The sequence below is a fragment of the Ambystoma mexicanum genome, chromosome 6q, assembly GCF_040938575.1.
Source record: "Ambystoma mexicanum isolate Mex_15411 chromosome 6q, UKY_AmexF1_1, whole genome shotgun sequence".
In the NCBI taxonomy this organism is placed as follows: domain Eukaryota; kingdom Metazoa; phylum Chordata; class Amphibia; order Caudata; family Ambystomatidae; genus Ambystoma; species Ambystoma mexicanum.
The window spans coordinates 974,646,030-974,667,263 of record NC_090937.1 but is presented as its reverse complement, the minus strand read 5'-3'; the positions used below and the strand labels follow the sequence as shown (position 1 = coordinate 974,667,263).

Genomic DNA, 21,234 nt, shown 5'->3' with positions numbered 1-21,234 from the left:
CTTTCAAATCACACAGCACTTGCACTCTGATTGTGTAACGGTACATATGAAGTGTTGTACAGAACAGACAGTATTACATGCTGACATCTTCGATGTGATTGGTGGATGTGTGTGTGTCTATTTAACAGTACCCAATGAGGTAGTGCTGGACAAAAGATAGTGGAAAGGGAAGAAGGATTGGTCCTGGTTTATTGGAACGTGGCCCTCGTGGTATTTGGGGAAGCGCAAGTGCCACAGTCTGCGCTTCTCTCCATGCAGGCCAATGGAAATGGGACTGTGGGGATTATCCAATCAGGTTCTGAGGGTGTGGTTCACAGGAAGGGGCGGTAATACTATTTTTCAATACTGTGCACAGTGAGTAGGGCTCACTTGGAGACACACATTGTATTGATTTTGGGTGATGCTTTTGTGGTAGATCTGCACAAGTATGCCCAGAAAAGGCATGTTGATGGCGATTTCAGTTTGGAAGGAGTGGACGCATTGTGGTGCGCTGTCGATGTCCGCAGTTTAGGCATTATTCTTGAACTTTGCAGACAAGTGGCCAGTTTTGCTACAGTGCACAGTGTCGTTGTGCATTATGGCGGCATGCATTTGGGTTAGATGACTTGTTCACGGGTTCCCACTGCCCAGGTGGTTTTCTCTGCCATAACACCAAGAAGAGTATGGGACTATCCTAATGTATGCTGTGCCCAGCCAGTGGCTGCGAGGGGTCTCATCAATAGAAGCATGTGTGATTTTTTTTTGTCCGCTCGTGGGATGTTCTTCTGCAACCATGACAGCATTCATTCTTGAAATGCGGTGTGTTTCCAGGAAAATGGCATTTCTTTGTCCAGGATTGGTGATGCTCTGTTGTTTGCCAATATAAAGGAGGCGTTCAAAAGTTTACTGTAAGAAAGTGAGTAGGGGAAGAAAATAGAACCCCATACAAAAACCGAAAATAAAGGTGTTTCTCCAGAAGCATCTAAAAAAACTTTTTAAAAAGGCACTTTTCAGAGCCACCACTACAAACGAAATCCCCTACCCTGGTTGAAATGTATTCCCCCACTCCCGCGCGCACAGCAGGATAAGTCCACGGACACCGCGCTAGTTGCATGGTTGCACGTATCACATCTGGCCCTTTTGCAGATGGCGCCATAGAAATGGCCCTGTGGAGGCTACAGCATTCCTCAATAAGGTTTCTGGGTGTGGTTTGTACACACAGACTGTGGTACATGGTGTGTTTGTCGACAAAAATGCAGAAGGTGCGGTAATGGCTGTGTGGTTCACAAGCCACAGCGTATGAGTTTTGGGGGAGTTCTGAAACCATTGATTGAAAATGAATTGAAAACACTGCAGTGGCTGCTCATTTTGGATTCTATCATGTGGATTTGTAGTGGTATGGAGTACGTGCAATGAAGTGACTGATTTTGGTTTGTCTTTGTGAGACTTTGGTGACGTGCAAACATGCCGCCATTATTATTCTTCATTGTGGAGGGAAAAGTTCCCAACATGTTACCAGAGTTTCAGAGCCGTTTGTGATGAAGGAGGCACTTGCCTTGCCTTGATATATATATCACTGAAAAAACGTTAAGTTGCACCACTAAAAACCTATGAAATTCAATGAAAAAACATTGTTGAAGGGACATTATGGTTGCAAGTAAAACCGAAAAACCTCAGAAATTCGCCAGTTATGGTAAGCTAAGCAACCATAACACGCACCACCACTGTGCACTGCTAAGACTAATACCCAGGACATTAAAGATGACATCACAAATGTCATTGATGACTTCACTGATTACATCACATATGAAATTAATTTTGATGAAAAGTCTGTACAAGGGGGTGTGTTTACCGCTACTGCAGGCCCTGCAATTTTAAGGCAGGAATGAAAATGCGGGGGCAGGGGGAGCCCTGGGCAGGTGTGGCTTGTCCATAATGGGCAAGGGTGCATTGACCCAGTGCCCCCCCCTCACCCATTATGGAGGAGCCAAGGAGCCAGCCCAGTGAAACACTGAGCACTCCATCAGCTGCTTTTTCCAGATGAGGGAGTGCTCCTGGTTACACAGTCAAAGGGAAACAATGCTTCCCTTTCACAGTTCAGTTCCCCAGCCACACATTCTAAATGAGCCATGCACGGCTGGGGGTGCTTTGATCCACCAGCCTTGCATAGCTCATTGTAAATGCTGGCTGGGGAACTGCATTTCTGTATGTGCGAGAGGGAGCTCCTGCGCCTCCTCGCACATACAGCCAAAGCAGGCTGGAGCAGGAGGTTTCAGCAGCCACACTTGGGCCCCTGCACTCATGTGCAGGAACCAGGAAGCTCTTGTTTCCAGATTCCTGATGATGCTGGAGCTGGACCACTGGGGCGGAAACTTCAGGACTTGGACAGAGGATAAGTTTATGTTAATTTATTTTTTATTTATTTATGTGGATGGATGCGTGTATGCTTGTGTAATGAGTGAGTGTATGGTGATGGGTGCTTGTGTGAATGATAGAGTGCTCGCTGTGTGAATGTTTGTGTGTGTGTGTGTGTGTGAGACTTTGGCGAGTGGGGGCACCTGGGGACGGTTGTACAACAAAGGCATTTTTAAAAGATCTTGGTTGCACAATCCCTCTACCCACCTGCCAAAATCAGCTCTCCTTCTGCGGCGCCGTGGAGCCCAGGGGACAGGGATGGTATTTTATTACTGGCCATCTATCATAGATGTCCAGTAAAAAATACCATGCTTTTCCCCTTTGCCCCCCCAGTGCCTTGCATACACACATAATCACTTTAATTGTGTGCGTGTGTTAGGTGCTGCGAGCGACAGGGGACAGGGATGCTATATTTTTACTGGAAATCTATGATAGATGTGAGCGTTGGAGCCATTTTGCAAGCACACATGCAATGGATAGGATGCAGATTAACTCTGACACCAAATAATTGAATCAGGAAGATGGCAAAGTATTTTCTGTTTTAATATCAATTGTCTAAAACAGTGGGTTACAATGGACATCAACGGACGTCGAACAAGCGTTTCGAAGCGTTTCATAAAAAATCACTCTAATATGCAAATAATTCTTAATACGTGATGTCATACTACGTGGTAAATAAGAAAAACCTACGGGGGTTGTGATAGGTTCAGGAGAAAGTATGCTTTCTATAAGGGGTTGGGTTGTGATTGGACATCTACTGTCATGTGGACTGCTTATGCCCACCTCTAGTGCAAGTCATTCTTCATCATTGTTAAGTACACAGTGGGCCTCATTAGGACCCTGGCGGTAGCCGTGCCCTTATTAAGGGCACAGCTGTTGTCGGTAATGACATTTTACCGGGTCCATGGAATGGGCAATTACCGGGTCATGCCGATCTTGGCGGACCCGGTAATTGCCCATTCCATGGACCTGGTAAAAATGAATCCCCATTCCCATTTGAGCCCCATAGGACTCAATGGGAATGGGGATGATGCTAACAACGGGCCCGTTAATGACGGGCCCGTTGTTAGCATGCTGGTCCCCTCGCAGGACCCGCAAAGGAGGTCTGGTCTGACCAGACCTCCAGAGCGGGTCCCGCGAAGGAACCTCGTAATAGGGCGGAATGGGTTTAATGGTGCCGGCACCTTTACCGGCACCGTTAAACCCATTCCGCCAGGGTCGTAATGAGGCCCAGTATATTATTGGCTCTCAAACTATAAGGCCCTTCATTATATGGCCCTCTACAATTGGTTGGCATGCTCGTGCCAGTCTGGAACATTCCGTTCACTAACAGCATGTAAGCTCATACCCCAAGTGCCAGGAGGTGGACTTGACTTTACCTCCCCACCCAATTAGCCCAATGTCTCTCATCACCCATGCCTTCTGCCATGAAGATTGCCTTTGAACTTGACCTTGCAGTGTATTGTCGTCTCTGGGAATATAAGGGAGTGTGAGCATCCATTATCCTAGTTCTGGGACTGCATGCCTAACTTTGTTTCCATCCTTCACGTGACAGGAGACCACCATTTGGCCCATTTTGCAGCATTTCATTGTCTTAAATAAATAAACTTAGCGCTGGTGTTCTTTCTTGGCACCTTAACAGGGGATGATTCAGCATCTCAAGTTCACTACCTTCCGGAATAGATAACCAGTCTTGGCTGCTTCAGCCCTGACACCAGGCCAGATAGCTCTTCTCAATTCTTCCAATTCTTCCACGATTGTGACTAATTATTTGCTCCGACACAGCTTTCAGCTCTTCTCTCCATGGGTTTAAGCTTAATAAATGTGTGACACGATGTCCAGCTTCTATACAGTCTATACAATGGCGGCTTTGCCTGCAGTCTATTCACTACGTGTACCCAGCTTCTGTGATCACTTAATCTACTTGCATTGCTGCATCTGCACATTTATTGAACGGCTTTCATTTTCTGCAGTGCTCTTGACACATGCAATTTTCTTTTGTACTTTAAAGTTACTAGACTCTTATTTTAGTCCTCGGTTTCTGTGTGATGCATACATTTTCTTCCTCAACCAGTCTTCAGGGCATCACGCTTGTCTCTTGTGATGTCACCAGCTTCTCCTTCTCTCATTTTCATATCCCTTCGGGTAGCTCCTCCATTACATTGTCTTCTCTTCGGGAATACATTTGATACGGCTTTCTCAATGGGTATATTTTCATGAATATTCGCTGCAGAATGGTCAATACTGCTGGTGTCAAAGATGCCACGATTTCAGGCTCCTAGCATATCGGTAGTAGGGGGCTGGACTTTCTGCAGAGGCATGTGGCTGATCCTCTACAGATGTCCAGTAAAAAATACCATGCCTTCCCCCTGAGCTCTCCAGCACTTCGCATAAACACATAATCACGTTGATTGTGTGAGTTTGTTAGGCGCTGTGAGGCCCAGGTGTCAAACTTATAAGGGAATAGAGGTCTCAATTCCCTCTTCCGAACCGCAGAAGCCAAATAGATTGACCCCTCCCACCGTGGTTGGCACGGGCGCCTGAAGACTGATATCACAGGAAGCCACGTGGCAGCCAATGGGGGGAAGATGGAGTTAGGGAAAAGGGGATGGAGTGACAAAGGAAAGGAAGGGAACATACACAAGCAAATACATACAATATAGCGAAATTCCTGAACCTGTACCTCTATTTCCTGAACATCTAACCTGACCTCCTATACCTGTAATGACCTTGTTACATACGAATCATAAGAGCTCTTTAAACTCCACTTTGCACCTCACAGAACATAAGCGGATAACCTAGAACATGGACTTTGAACGTAACATAGGGCTTGAACATAACGTAGGACTTGGACAGTCATTTCTTGAAAACACATAGATTGGCTTACAAGCTAAATGGCACAAACAAAAGAGTGTCCCTTTTTATGTAGACACAAGACACATGGCCTGTCGGGCACAATGAAGCCACAAACAATGATTGAGGAAAAAAGACACACACGAACATGCCCTTGTACTGTGTGGACCCATGCGTGTTCTTTACATAGTCTCTATATCTTTCACAGTGCCCAGTTTTATCCGATCAGAGCGTTATAGCATGTTTTCTCCACATGGCGTGTCTAATGCATGGCATGTATCTTAGGGCATGTTACCTCACACACCCACTACAGCGTTGAAGTAGTCAATTAATAAACAAGTAAGCATATAGCAACTCCAGAATATGAACACTGGAGTCAAAAACACTTAACTAATGGTCCGGATGCCTCACAAGGACATCCGGAACCTGAAGAGCGATTCCCGAAGCTTATGGGAGCCCGCTTCACCGACGCGGCCCGTGGTTATTCAGCTGTTCGTCACTCTCGCGGCCCGGGGATGCTCCAAGAGTCCTTCGGCGTCTGAGAATTTCTGCGTGCCTGCTCCTAAGCTGCCGCCACCCGTGCTGAAAATCATTAATTACCTGCACCGAGGCACGGGCGGCGGCGAGTTTTAACAGTTGCTGCTAATGAGCAGCTGTTGTAGCGCGCGATAGGAGAACTACACCTTTCACAACGCATCATGGGAAATGTAGTTTATCGCCTCTTGCAAAGCAAGAAGCGCCAACCTGAAGCTTTCCTCAGATTCCTGACACCAGGGGACAGGGATGGTATTGTTTTTACTAGAGATCTATCATAGATGTCCAATAAAAAATACCATGCCTGCCTCCTACGTCCCCCAGCGCCAATTGCAAACTGTTACCCAATGTTTTTTTTTAAAGTATGCTCTAAAATGAAACATTTTAACCAATTATGTAAAACAAAAAATCCTGGGGGGAAACCCACACTCCCCCCTTGATTGGCTTGGGCTCCCTCGCTATGCTCAGTTGCTGTAGCATATCTGGGAGATACATTTATGCCCCTTCACTTAAAAAATGCACCAGCCGCCTCTGGGACTGTGTTGGGAATGGGATGGGGGAGCCCAGGGACTGTAGTGGGAGCAGGATGGGGGGGAGCCATGGCATAGTGGTGGGAGCAGGGTGGGGAGAGCCCAGGGACATTAGTGGGGTCATCACAGGGTCATCACAGTGGGGTCATCACTTCCCAGAGACTGTGATGGGAGCAGATGGGGGAGCCCAGACACTATACTGGGAGTAGGGTGCGGTGACGGCACGCAATATTTCATAACCATTTGGACTTACGGTCCATTTGGCATTTTTAGGGGGTTCGATCTGCCCACATTTTGCTCAGGGGGCCCAGGCCAAGAAAGTTTGAAGACCACTGTCCTAGAGTAAGATAGTGCTGTTTTATGGTTTAGTTTGTTATTTTGTTTTTGCTGAGTGGCGTAAGGGTCTGCCAGCGAAGGGTAACTTTTGGCTCAGCTATTTTCAAACGTGGCCTCCTGTACCCTCTGTAGTTTCTTTTTTAAATATATTGTTTTGTGTTTTTTTATTTGTTAGTTAAGGCATTCCATAATGCATTGTAAATGTATTTTAATTGTACCAAATTCATTTTCTGATCCTGTCTTTCTCCTAAGTGAGACATAAGCTCACATTTTGGAGACTCAGTAGAAGCTGATGTTGATGTAATTCTGACCCTGGGGTCTAGAAAACATGATATACAATAAACCTTAACTCAACAGCATAAAACCTGTAGCACGTAAAAATAAGATATTTCAACTTTACTATTCTCTAGCATGTACTCATAAATGGTAATGTGCAGGATGGCAAAACTGAGCATGCCATATGTATCTGCTACCTTTGCAGGACCTCTGAACAGGAGTATTTGCTGACACCAATTCTGATCCATGTTCTCTTGCACTCAGCCTGAGCCCAAGCCTATCAGAGGTCCAGGCAGACGAAATGTCCAGCTTTCAGCATGCCTCAAATCAACCAACCTTTGCCCTGTGGATGAGGGCAATAACCAAAGGCAGCTAGGAATCTTAAGCCTGGTCTTCGTTTCCTTCTAAAACACAACAGATGGACCTGTCGACAGATAGGCGACAAACAGGAGAGTTTTGGGAAGCCAAACCCCTTTATACCTCCCCTGGAGTGGGCTATGTTGACCATGAAAGGTGCGAAACATATTTAAAGCAACAAGTATATAATAATATAACATACTATGAAACCTCCTCCCGTCAACTTCAGACTTGCACCCTCACTTCTACAGTTCAGGAAGGAGCTCAAGGCCCTCCTCTTCAAGGAATGGTTCTTGCCTAATCCCTAGGTGTATGCACCCTCCCCAGCCACCGCTTCCTCTCCTAGTCAACTGTAGGCCCCTTGCTGCCAAATTTCCCACCTTCCCCCTCTCCTGTTATTAGCTCCTCACTCCCTTGTTTCTCTGCTCCCCTCACCATGTTCTTGCCCTTATTATTGGAAAGTGCTCTATTGCTTCTCAAAGCTAGGCCCAGGCTCAATAAATACCATAATAATAATGACATGGCTTCCTATCTAATGGGTAAGCCAGCTCAGCCGGTTGAGTGCTTGCTGCTGTGATCTGTGTGTGATTTGCAGATCACAGGTTTGGAACCCGGCAACATCAACTGAGCCTTTCATTCTTCCGAGGTCGATAAATGAGTGCCAACCTCGGTTGGGTCATAATTGTAAGTAAATATATTCTATGTACAGTGCTTTGGCAAAAGCGCTATATAAATAACTAACCATTATCGCATATCCAGCTCACTTTGTAGGTACTGTGGTGAGAAAAAGGGAGGAAGAGGGACAGTGGGTAATTGTAGAGTTTCTCACAGCCGCTCCTGTACACAGTACATCACTGCTGCCCATGTACTGAGCTTGTCATTCTCTCGCTGTGCAGGTGCTCTGTAAAAATGCTTCCCCCAGGAAATCAACGTCTAAAGATCGAGCGGGCCCCGAGGAGCCTCACTGCGGACCCGAATACAGGCAGGGCGAAAACCATCAACATCAGACTTTTCCGGGAGCGCACGGTGGGCTGCTTCAGCAGACCACGCGCATTCTCTGTGAGAGGTACACAGGTGAGTTCATTAGCAGTTAAAGGTACATCTCTTTCATTCCCGTTTGCACTGGTGCCGCTTGCCTGTATTGGTGTTTGTTGGTTCTATAATTATTTCTATATTGCAATCACAGTTAACGCCTACATAGTCACAACATGCCATAGACGCTAATATTACTTTACTTTATAGTATTTTCATAGCGCGGCAATGAACCCTTGGGCTTAAGGGCGCTACAAGACATAACACCACAATTAACAAAAGCCAGGTAAAATCAATTAAAAGCCAATGCAGCTAGATAAAAGAAAAAACAGGCAATCCGTTTTTTTTAAACATCTCCAGAGATTCAATCCTTCTCAACTCTAGGGGGAGGGAGTTCCAGACTTTAAGACCAATAGCGAAGAAAGCTGAGTTGGAGACCTTTACACTTCTACGTTTTGGAACAAGTAGCAGGTGCTGATTATTCGATCTCAAGGCTCTGCCATTCATTCTTGCGGCTGGTAGATGCTGTAGGTAGACAGGCATATTTCCCTGTCAACATTTCGGTATAATATCTTGTTTCGTGTTGCGTTGTAAGTGCGATTTGAACCAGAGTACCCTTGAACTCTGCATGCATTACAAGCCTCTGAGAACTACATTACCGACAAAGGCTTGTAGTTCTGTGACGTGTACTTCTCCCTGAACCCGGCGTGAAAAGTAGTCTGCGCTAGTCCACGCAGGGATGCTCTGGTAGTGGTTCCTGTCTTCTCAAAGAAATGGGTTTAGCCGAGGTACTTGCAACAATTGACGCTGTCAGAGGTATGTTAGATAAGCATCAATCGATGCATACACAGATAGTTACTATAATGAATAGACTAAGGAATACCCTTAACGGCATTAACAAGTCGTATACTATGCTACAAGGTTGCAAAGCTGGTTGTGTAGTGGAGGATTTAGGCTCTGCCTCACCTACTACCCCTATCAAACCCCTCCATCCAAGCTAATCAAATAGATTTCCCTGTTATTAATCAGGACGCCATTGATGAGAGCTCAAACATATCCACTACTACTGATATCCCCATTACTGGGTAGCCCATAAGAACTATTCCTGTCACCGACATAACAAATGATATGGCGGTTAGTGAAACCGGGCCCCAGAGGTCGGTACAGATACAGACCCCAGTGCAAGGGGTGGCCCGGAGGCAGTGCGGGAGGGTGGCAGGATGAGCAGGTACCTGGGCCCAAAAGACAGAGGGTGGCCAGGTGAATGGTGCCAAGAGAGAACAGATCAGCAGGGGAGAGGGGGAGTGAAGGCAGAAGAAAAGAGGAAGGTCTTGAGGTGCTTCCGGAACCAGGGAATGGTTCTCCTCAGGTTTTAGAGTGGCAGGGAGGCTGTTCCAGAGGGAGGCCCCAACCGAAGACAGAGATCTACCCCCAGCTTGTTTCTTAGAAAAACGACTGACCCTGGGTGAGTTGGAGGTAGAGGAGCGAAGAGCTCGAGAGGGGAGGTACTTGCGGAGGGATAGCTGAAGGTATTTTGGACCCAGGCCCAGAAAGCCTTGTGGACAATGCAGAGGGTTGTGAATGTAATCCTTGCATCCACTGGGAGCCAGTGGAGAGATTTCAGAGCTGGAGAGATACGATCCCAGGGCTTGAGGCCAAGGACAAGTCTCACAGTCCTGTTCTGGATTAGTTGCAGAGGGCGGAGAGTAGAGGTAGGTAGATTTAGATAGAGGCTGTTGATATAGTCCAAGCTAGAGAGAACCAGAGCTTGAGATACCATGAGCTTCTGGGGGAAGGAGAGGAAAGGCAGAGTACCTCTGAGGAGGTGCAGTCGGAAATTTGACTTTGGTGTAACAGTATTGGGTAATATTATCCCCACCAATAATATCGCCCTAGGCGATATTATTGGTGGGGATAATTTATGGGGTAAAAGGGAGCAGGGGTTGCAGGGGTGTCCCCTGCTCCCAACCCCGCAAGTTCCATGGGTAAATATTGCAGCAAAAAACATTGAAATCTGTATTACAATCTGAAAACTTAATTACCATGTCTGAATACGAAGCAGCCTGTGATAGCATTCTAAAAGCTTGTAGATTGTCACTGTTGCTCTGTAATCAGTGATTACACTTCGGATGTGATGCCACAATGCCTGCTGCTTCAACCAGCAGAGAGCTCAGAGCAGGGTCCCAGCTGTGACGCAGTGGGATCACTGCTGGCGGGATCGTCAGCTGGAGCCGGGTGCGCGGTGGAAATAGCCTTGTTGCCAGTTGTTAAACACCAGTTTAAATAAAGGATGTGACACTCGGTTGTAGGGAGGACTTTCTCTTTATTTCACCCATCTCCCCCATACAACATCTAACCAGTGTTGCCAGGTTGGAAGAAAAAAACAAGCTGAATGCCCCTTCAAAACAAGTTACCTCCCATATGAATAAGCTTAAAAAACAAGCACACACCTAAAATGCTGCAGATAAGTCACAAAAGTCAGAATCGCCACACTAAATTATAAACATACAGAAAGGACATAGACATAGGGCCTCATTAGGAGTTTGGAGGTAACCATGGCGCTAATAGCGCCACGGCGTCCTCCAAACCTTTACGGACTCCACCTTGGCGAATGGAGCTATTACCGCCCCATTCCAAGGTTGGCGGGGGCGGTAATTCCCCATTCACCAGGGCCCTTCCCCATTCCCATCAGTGCTCTGGTCTGCTGGTCATCTGGTCATCTGGCCCGTCACCTCTCTAGTCCGCTGCTCATCTGGTCATCTGGCCCGTCACCTCTCTATTCTGCTGCTCATCTGGTCATCTGGCTCGTCACTGCTCTGGTCTGCTGCTCATCTGGTCATCTGGCCCATCACCTCTCTGGTCCACTGCTCATCTGGCCCATCATCTCTCTGGTCCGCTGCTAATCTGGTCATCTGGCCGCACAAGCTCTCCATGTACAACAAGAGGTTTAGCATGCAAGCCAGTCTTTTAAACATTACATACACCAAGGGTAAGAAAAGAAAACATTGTGATCGGGCATTCAGACGTGTGTGAAATGAACTATGTCATCTAAATCACTTAAGAGATCTCTAAAAGTATGTAGCATACATGGTTCGTTTGATCAGTTACTTCAGCATGCGGATAGTAGTTTTGATCAGTCTAACTCATATGGAAGGTGGGGATGAAGCCCCTCTTCCATTTCCATGGCGGCAGAAGGACAGCGGCAGAGGGGTCGTTGCCGCCAAAGAAAACAGGTATGTGGGCGGGGATGAGGGAATAAAAAGTTAAGGGTGGGCGCGGGAAAGATGGCATTGCAGGCAGAGGAAGCAGCCTGCAGGTTCCATGGAACTCGTTGGCTGAGATTAACGGTTTCAGCCCGCAATCCTAGGAACCTGATTGGCTGCTCCCCCCACCCCGGGTGCTAATGTCACTTCTGGGTTGCGCTAAGCAAAAGATAATGTATAAGGTCACGCTGCGCCACATTGATAATGCTTACAATATGAGACAGAAACAATCTTCAATATCTATTCCTAGTTTAAATGGTGTCAAAATGCTGTTCGCCCCTATGTTTAACACTTTGAGAGATCTTGCACAGGAATGCTGACGTTTACCATTGGGCAGTGTCACGTAAAACAGAGAAATATATTGTTTTAGGTCAGGTCACATTCAGAGTATTTTCACTTCACAGCGCTGCAGTAGACACAACTCAAATGAACAGGGCCCCTGTGAGAAAAGAGGACATGCCCTCCTCCCTCACAATCCATCCGTTTTGTATACATTTGTTGATCTCATAATGTTCAATGCAAAGTGCATGGACATTTCTATGACTGCATAAAAGTGAAAGTAGTTCTTTTAATTAGTACTTTGTGTTCCACCCTAAGCTAGGTAACTAAGGTTGTATACATGGTTAGTGGGTACATAAAACTTTAAGCTGTCTAAGCGGTGTAACATAATTGACTTTGAAGCTTCTCCTTGCAGACAGGCAGACAAGAGGTAGTATTATCAAAATGTATCCTTCTAACAAGGTTTCACAGCATGAAACCAGTCTGCTTTACTAATTGTGCTAACAGGGCAAAATATAAAATATGTAGTAAACACATTTCTTTCTCTTTTTTCTCTCACGTGCATCCATCTAAAATGGTTTTGAACTCACTTGCGTATTGTGCTTAATAAAAAGTACCCATGTGTTATATTGCATTAGCACCTGGCATAGGGGATGCAGCCAATCAGGTGGCTAGGAACACTTGATGTAAGCCCGCGTTCCAAGTTGCCTGATGGCTGCTTTCCCCGCTCACCATCTTCCCCCATCATCCCGCCCCCACCCCAATTACCTGATTGTGGCAGCGGCGGTATTTTCCAAAATCCAACACACAACGGTAAACTGCCCACCTGCCAGCTCACGCCCAAAAACACTTGGACGTGCAGTGAGAGGACAGTGTAAAAAGTACTGTACTTGTAACATATAAATTGCCACATGTACCCTGAATGGACCAACAACTCTCCAGTGCATGAGCATATAGCAGCACCCTCACACACAGAGGCATAAGCACACATGCAATACAATGGGCCAGAAATACCTATGTGTGACCTATGCCACCCATCCACACACATGAAGAGCTGTAGGGATGCCGCACACATCGGTGAAGGCCTACTCAATTAAACGCTACAACCAGCCTCACCGATGTGATACCCCGTGGCCACTACCCAGTCCCTTCAGGGCTACACCACCTACTGCATTGAGCCCCTCAATAGGCATTGACCAGTTGCATGGTACCTGGTGCCACATGTGAAACAAACACCAACAGCCTTCCCCACAAGAACTGTATTGGTTGGTTGAGTTAAGGACAGCTCTTTAATGCAATGCACAAACACCCCCTTGTGCACGCTGATGGCACGTTACTTATCTCATAACAGGTAGCCATGGTAGCTAGGAGGACCTGGAAGGCAGCAGCACAGCAGGCACCTCTGGCACCACTACTTCAGACCCAGCACCACCCTCCCGCCACACCTCCAGGGATGCAGGCCAGAGGTCTGTCATAGGGACAAAAGGCAAAACGTCTGCTTTAGCCACCATAGTGCCTAATGCCTTGACAGCAACAGCAGCTGGACCTGCCAGCACTGGTGACAGCAGTGCCATCCCCACCTTTAGCAGCTGTGATGCTCTGGCCACCACCATCACCACAACCACAGCCATATGTGCCTCCATGACAACCACAGTGGTGACCACTGGCACAGCTGCATCAGTTTCTGTGGCTCAGACCACAAGTGTGCCAATTCTCAGATCTGTGACAAGGATGGCAGTGGACACTGAGGCAAACATGCCCCACATTTCTGCCATCACAAGGGGTCTGCCCCATCAGCATGACTCTCCACCTCTTCCCTCCCTCTCCCTTCACCCCTCTCACCACATCTTCCCCCCCATACACTGGACAGCCTCTGCAGTGGCATCATGATCCGGAGAGTGATTCCACTCCTGATGTTGATGACACTGCAGATGGAGGGCCAAGTGTATCATGCCCCAGGAACCATCATCACCAAGTCCAACAACAACATTGGACATGCTGTGGCAGAGACTGAGCCAAATTGAGCAGAGGCAGGAGTGTATAGAGGCCATCACACAGGAGCACTTGGGGCACGCTCAGGCCATGTGGGAGGCAAATCAGGGGGCCTCAAGAAGTGTGGCTGCCGCTGTATAGAGACAGAGCAGGAGGGTTGCAAATGCTACAGCATCAGTGTGCAGGAGTTGGCAGAGTCAATGTCCTCTGGCAATGAGACTTTGCAGAGGGCAATGACTCTGACACTCTAGCACATTTGTGGGGTTGACATGGGCAGCTCCATCTCGGCCATACCTACTGAGGGATTCCTGCCCAGCACCACATTCAGACATACACCCTCGCCAGCTGAAACACATGGAGATGGCAAGAGCCAAATTAATAGGAGGGACCATGCCAACAGCATTATTTTGGGGATGTGGGTCGTGGGTGGACCAGGGGCATTTGGGGATGTGGGTGGGCAAGTAACAGTTGGGGATGTGGGTGGTGGGTGGGCAAGGGACAGTTGGGGGTGTGGATGTCGGGGGGACAACTGACTGTCGGGTATGTGGGTGGCATCTGGGCAGGGGGCTGTTCACTTACAATAAAGGAGATCACTCCAACAAATGAGTACAGTAGTCATTGAGTGCATGAAATATGATTATTTGTCTTGATAGTATGTACAGGTGCAATTAAAACAAACTCTGTATCAGTTCATGACGGATGATGCGCCCTTCCCTTGCATCCTCACGTCCACCTCGAGGTAGCCTCTGATTACCTGCATTATCAGAGTCAGATTCTGGGTGGCCAATGTCTTCCTCAGGAGGCATAGGGACATGTTGTGCAGCATTGCACAGACCATGTCCATCTTCCCCACCTTCTCAGGACTCTATGCGAGTGCCTCACCTGTGCGGTGGAGGCATTGAATCTTCCCTTGAGCAGTCAATATGTGTGCTCAATGCACACCCTGGTCCGTGCATGTGCCTCATTGTATGCCATCTCCTGCAGAGTTGCAGTCCTTCTGATGGATGCATTAGCCATGGCAGCAGTGCATAGCCCGTGTCACCTGCAATAGGTAAATGTCATGATTACTAATGGAAGTTTTTGTATACACAGGCCTCATTGAACATTGCAGCATGTCTAACAATTGCATCAGGTATATCATCAGGAATACAGGGAACCTCTCTATGTATGCCATTAGGGGTGTGTAGATCCTACAGTGGCTGATGGCGGAGGAGTGCTGTTGATCCAGATGCATGGTGAAAGACTTTGCCTCTTTGGTTGCCTCCATTTCCAAGTACTTACTGTATACATATTAATGGCCTACTGCTACTTTGGATTTGCCATTCCGCTGGGCATAGTTGGGCAGTCTTGTCAAGTGTATGCCTTTTTATTTGTAGCTGTGTTGTGGTTATTGTCAGAGATCGATAGGTGTACATCAATGCATTCTCTGTACCGTACTATCAGTGCCACTCATGTTACTGTTCCTATGAGAGGGTGTGATGTGGACAAAGGGCAGTGCACTCTGGGGTGTAGAGCTTCGTGACCCATGTCGGCTTGCATTGTTGCTCATATGTTCTTGCACTTGTTTGTATATGTGCCATATGTGTATGGCACTACTCCTGTGAGCACCCTGCCCCTCATACCTTCACATTCTTTGCCCCACATTGTGCATGGTATTTTCACTGTTGCTATTTACCCACTATCCACGTATTATGGTCCCTTTGGGAGTCCATGAACGCTGGCAGGGTGCTGTACCTCAGGACCATGGCATCATGGGTTGAACCTGGGAAACGTGTGCATCAGTGGCTCACTGTCAGATCAGCATTGCATGTTATTTGTACGTTCATGGAGTGGTACTGTTTTCTGTTGCGATACATTTGCTTCTGTGTCTGGGGTGGTACCAATGCCACATGTGTGCAGTTCAGTGCTGCAATCATGTTGGGAATGTGTGCTGTGGCATAGAAACTTGCCTTGGCGGCATGCTCCTGCTGTGGGGTTGTGAGCATGGCAATGTGATTAGGTGCATGCCGCATTAGTGCATCAAGCATGTGTGCCAATACTATAGAAATGGTTGGCTGCGACATGCCATGTAGCATCTGTGGCCTGCAGTAATAAGGAGTCGTACAGAGGGGTGGCATTTTCACTAGAATATTTATTTAAATAATAATGAAGAAAGGTCTGTCTCTCCCTATCTTTAAAGGGCTTTCCCTACCTAATTAGAGAATAAGTAGAGTGTTCATCATCAGGGTGGTTGTCAAACTCAAAGTGTCTGTCCTCTGTCCAAACCAGCCTACTCTAGCCCTACCGCTAACAAAATACATCAACATAAATACTTCCAGGGAAATTACTCCCTTCTCCTGGTTCAAGGGGATCAGCCCACCGGGTGTGTTTCTATTAGTTTTTCATAACAGTTCAACTTCTGCACTTGTAACCAATACCAGGAGAATGACTCCCTTCTCCTAGTTCAACAGTTCACCAACTGTTATCTTCTCCTGGTCAAGTTGGTCAGCCTCCATGCTTCAGTTTGGTAAACTTTTGCCTTTGTTTCTGATTCAACTATTATCTGGATAACCAGGAGAATGACTCCCTTCTCCTGGTCCAACCGTTGGTTATCTTTGGATAACTTCCTGCAACAGTTTTTTTAATCAACCGTGGCAATTTTTCCCAGGCTTCTGTCAGGGCTTGCTTAAAGGTTATACACACCTTCTGTTTCCAAAACACAGTTATACCTTGCCTTACTCTACCTTCCTCTTGTCCATGAGTACAAGGGGAATTGTTCCCAAAGTGTCTGTGTTTCTTTCTAACCCTCTGACAAAGGAGCCTGCTCTTGTGGCACTCTTTTGCTTTAGTTTTCCTCTTGAGAATAGAGTGTTGACGGAGACTACTCCTGATATGCTGTTCTCTTTTAGCCTCTTTGACACAATAACTGAGATGAGGAAGATCACTTGTGATATAATATTCACACTTAGTACTTTTATCACATCTCTGGAGACGAGGGAGATTACTCCCAAGGCTTTCTTTCCATTCAATACTGTTGGCACAACTACTGAGATGAGGAAAATGACTCCTGATGCCTTCTTTATGTTCAACACTCTTGACAAAACTGCTGGGTTGAGGGAGATTACTCCTGAGGCTTTCTTTCTGTTTCTGTTCAGTATTCTTGACACAACTACTGAGATGAGGGAGATTACTCCCGATGTCTTATTCCCATTCGGTACTCTTGACACAACTACTGAGACGAGGGAGATCATCTCTCAGCAGACTTTGTGGTCTCAAGAGTAAGTGAGTTAGGGAGTTCCGTCATGGAATGGGAGTCCTTGTCCCCATGAGGGGAGTCTCTCCCTGTGAGGTCCCGCTTCCTGACACCCTAAGGGGGAATGCTGTGTCGCGGGCTCACTTCCCTAGCCTCACAGGGAAGGGCTATTGCCTGCGGAGAAGTGATGTGATCCCATGAATCGTCACACATCCCAACAGTGTGCTGCAATGTGCCAATCGGTAGAAAGTACAGAACTGCCACCAGCTTCCGCAGGGGTGGGATTGCTGTCTTGATTTGGGTTCACTCTGGAGTTGTAGTTGTATGAGCCCAAGCAGGTCAGCTATGGTGTGCCTATTCAGCTGGTAGAGTGTTGTTATCTGATCATCTGTCATTGTCCAAGATGAGGGTCTGACCTGAGGTATGGGTGGGCTCCTCGTGGTATGTCTTCTCTGCCTTTGCTGAGGCAGTCTCCTTGGCAACTGCCGCAATCCATGCCTCTCCAGCTCAATATATAACACCAAGTTGTGGAGCCCACAATCCATGCCCATTAGGGGCTGCATGTTGCTTCCAAGTGGGTTTAGTGAAAGGCCTTACATACTGTTTGGGATGCAATTGGATGCATCAGTGGCTTATTTTCCACACCTGCATTCATTTACCTCCACCTCTGAGGTGGAAGTAACTGAAATGCATTTTTGAAGGAATTACTGCCTTTTTTAAAAATATTTTTAAAACGTTGTTTATTAGGGTTCACATCTCATATAGACATCATAAGAAACAGTACAGTGAAGCTTTCCAGTGCGCCATTGAGCAATATCAGCACAGATAATAAGCATCTGAAATCCCACACTATCCAATGAAGCTTCCAATTGTGCACAGTAAAACGAAGCAATGGTTACAGCAGTATCCCTTATTCGACTCTCCACCATCCACTCTATTTAGCATTAGATCTATCTTCAAAGGCCTGGGTGACCTGGGGCACCACTGCCTCGTCCCATGATCGAAATCCCAGAAACATAGTAAAAGGGCCCCAGATTTCTCATGGCTTACCTACCGCAGAAACTAGCATACCATACTCATGATCGGTGTCACAAAGCCAAGTCATATCTGCCCGCCGCTGCCTTATAGTTGAGGAGGCAGGGTTTTACGATTTTAACAGAATACACTTCTGTGCCATTATCATACCGGTAGTTAACCATTTAACCATTTCTGGTAGCACTTTGATAGCCCTGGGAGCCAACCAAACATACATTATAGAACATCTGAAGGAACCTCAGTATCCAGCATCTGGCTATATGTAGTCACCACCTCCTGCCAAAAATCTGGAAGCTTGGGGCATGACCACAGTATATGAATGAAGTATTCCGACCCAGTTCAGCAGCTGGGGCTTCTATCATCCTTAGCAGGGTCAAACAAGCTAAGGCGCGAGGGGGCCAGGTAAACCCTATGGAAGATCTTAAATGGTATGAGCTTAGATCCAGTATTTACAGCACAACTATGCATACACTCTCAAATTCTTGGTAAAAGTAACGTCAGCATCAGCTTCTCATTTTGCTTTAAAGCCTAATTCTGGCTTTGGGGTGCCCTGCAAGACTGCCCTATACATAGAAGAAACCTGGTGCTTTGCCTTGGCCAAGTTGAAAAGGTTCTGCAATAGGTGGACACTGGGCGTTTCTGCCGGAAAGGATGGGGACCATGCTTTAAAGGCTGCCTGCATTCTAATGTACTGGAATCTCTGATAGAACTCCCACCCCACCTTCTCTCCAAACTGATCTTGCATCACAAAGACTCCATCAGGATATAAATCAAACAGTTATCTAATGCCCATGTCTTCCCACTCCTTAGCTGTCACACCATTAAAAGTTGGGTGTATGGACTCTATGTTCCATATCTGAAGAGCCGGGGCGTAAGGATGCTCCACCTACAGTCACTTAAAGGAGTAGTTCACTCAAAAATGTTATTGTTTAAAAAGATTGCCCATGATAAAAAATATATATTAACATTATTTTTACAAAACGTTCCTACGTAAACCTTTCTGCAAATGATGCTTAAAGTTCTGACTAGGAGGCATCCATTTTGTGTAAAGAACCAGCCTCCTGTGTTCATGTTAAACTCTGCTCTCACAGCAGTAATCAAGCAAAAGCCCCCTACTGGGAGTTTTTGCTTATTGCTGCTGCAGAGCACAGAATGCTGGCAGGCTACAGCCTGCCGGCATAGTATTTATAATTGCCAGGACCTTTGTTTAAAGTTTTCTGGGTTTCCCTGGCCCGGAAGAAGCTCAGGGAACTTAAAGCAAAAGTCACTGCAATTATAATTGCCAGTACTTTTGTTTCACTGCTGGCCATTTGCGGCAGGCGGCGTAGTACTTATAATTGTTGGTACTTTTGTTTTACGTTTCCTGGCCAGGAAAATGAAAGTGGAAGTCACCACAATTATGAATTTTGCGATATTAATGCACCTGCCCTAGTAGGATTGTTGTCTCTGCCTGCTCTCTGTTTCCCCTCCCTTGCATCCTCACGCCTTGAAACACTTGTGTACAGGCAAGTTATAAATGCCATATCATATCATATCAGTACTATGCTGCAGCCGTTTGCGGTGGGTGGCATAGTACTTATAATTGCTGGTATTTTCGTTTTAAGTTTCCTGGGCTCCGACTGGAGCCCAGGAAGCTAAAAGCAAAAGTCACTGCAATTATGAATACTACACCGCACGCCGATTGCGGCACAATATTCATAATTGCCGGTACTTTTGTTTTAAGTTTCTGGGGGAACTCAGGAAAATTAAAACGAAAGTACTGGCAATTATGAATACACTGCCGCACGCCGCAATTCTATATTCATGAACTCGGAGAACCCAAGTTCATTGATGTAGGATTGCGGCAGCCAGAGGATTTATAAATAGAAATTAAGGGGTGGGGGCAGCACTCACCGGGAGCACAGGCACAAGAAAGGCAGGCAGGCGGTGGAGCCTCCAGCTGGAGCATGACTGCATTCTCTGATCTCTGGCAGCAATAAGCAAAGGTTCTCAGTAGGAGGCTTTTACTTGATTACTGCCGCGAGAGCAGAGTTTAACATGAACATACAAGGCTTGTTCATTTCACAAAAAGGATGCCCCCTAGTGATAGTAAATCCTGACTTTGAGCATCATTTGCAGAAAAGTTTACATTGAAACTTTTAGTAAAAATGATTTGAGTATATATTTTTTATCATGGAAAATCTTTTTAAACAACATTTTGAGTGAACTACCCCTTTAAGAACCCTCCTCCATGCATGTCTGGTACAGGCAACCAAATCGAATCTACACCTATCTTTCACTTTCAATGCCACCAACGTACCTGCAGAGAGTAGGGGCGAACAGAGCACCGCACAATATGCACATGGGAATAGGAACAGAACTAGAAACCCAGTAACTAACAAAGTGAAGCTGCACCACCAGAAATGACAGCTTCATATCTGGAACCCCGAGCCCCTCCATCCACATATGGCCTAGTGAGCGTGTCCCATTTAACCAGAGAATTCTTAGGATGCCACACTAACCTTCCCATCCAGGCACTTCAGTTCTGAGAAAAACGCCATTTCCAGTCAGACTGGGATATTTTGAAAACAAATACAACCATTTTGGCTATAGCTATCGACCCATCGTTGAGATGGGCAATGAACACCATCAATCAACTTTGTCCCTAAGCATTTGCAGGTAGGCCAAATGGTTCTCGCTCATCAAGGTTTCATATTGCCTACTAACACTTATACTGTACAGATGTCTGCTCTCATCTATAGGATCCTATATCCAGGGGTTCTCCTGCGTCACTTCAGTTAAAGGGATCAAGATTGAATTGGACACATTTATTGGAAGACCCGAGAATCTCCCGAACTCTTCCAATTCCTTTGTTAGTGTGAGAAAGTTAATACTCTGGTGCTTCAGGTACAAGACGATGTCATCTGCATAGAGGTAGACTAACTCCCTCCCACCACCCATCACAAGTCCTCGCTCACGATGGAATTTCCAAAGACATTCCGCCAGAGGCTCTACTGCAATAGCACAGAGCAGAGGTGAGAGTGGGCAACCCTGCTGAGTTCCAAGCCCCAAGAAAAATGGCGCTGTATGCCTCCAAAAGAGCCCGATGCGGGTGCTAACCTCTGCATATAAAAGTTGTACC

The 21,234-nt window shown here is 46.6% G+C and overlaps 1 protein-coding gene across 1 annotated transcript in view; it reads left to right on the top strand.

The window, feature by feature from the left end:
* Positions 1-21,234, top strand: part of LOC138516394 (uncharacterized) — a 746,393-nt gene that overhangs the window by 42,906 nt on the left and 682,253 nt on the right. The window contains exon 2 of the mRNA XM_069631475.1: positions 8,177-8,354. Within this exon, the coding sequence (XP_069487576.1) occupies positions 8,177-8,354 (178 nt within the window). The remainder of the gene's footprint in view (positions 1-8,176; positions 8,355-21,234) is intronic.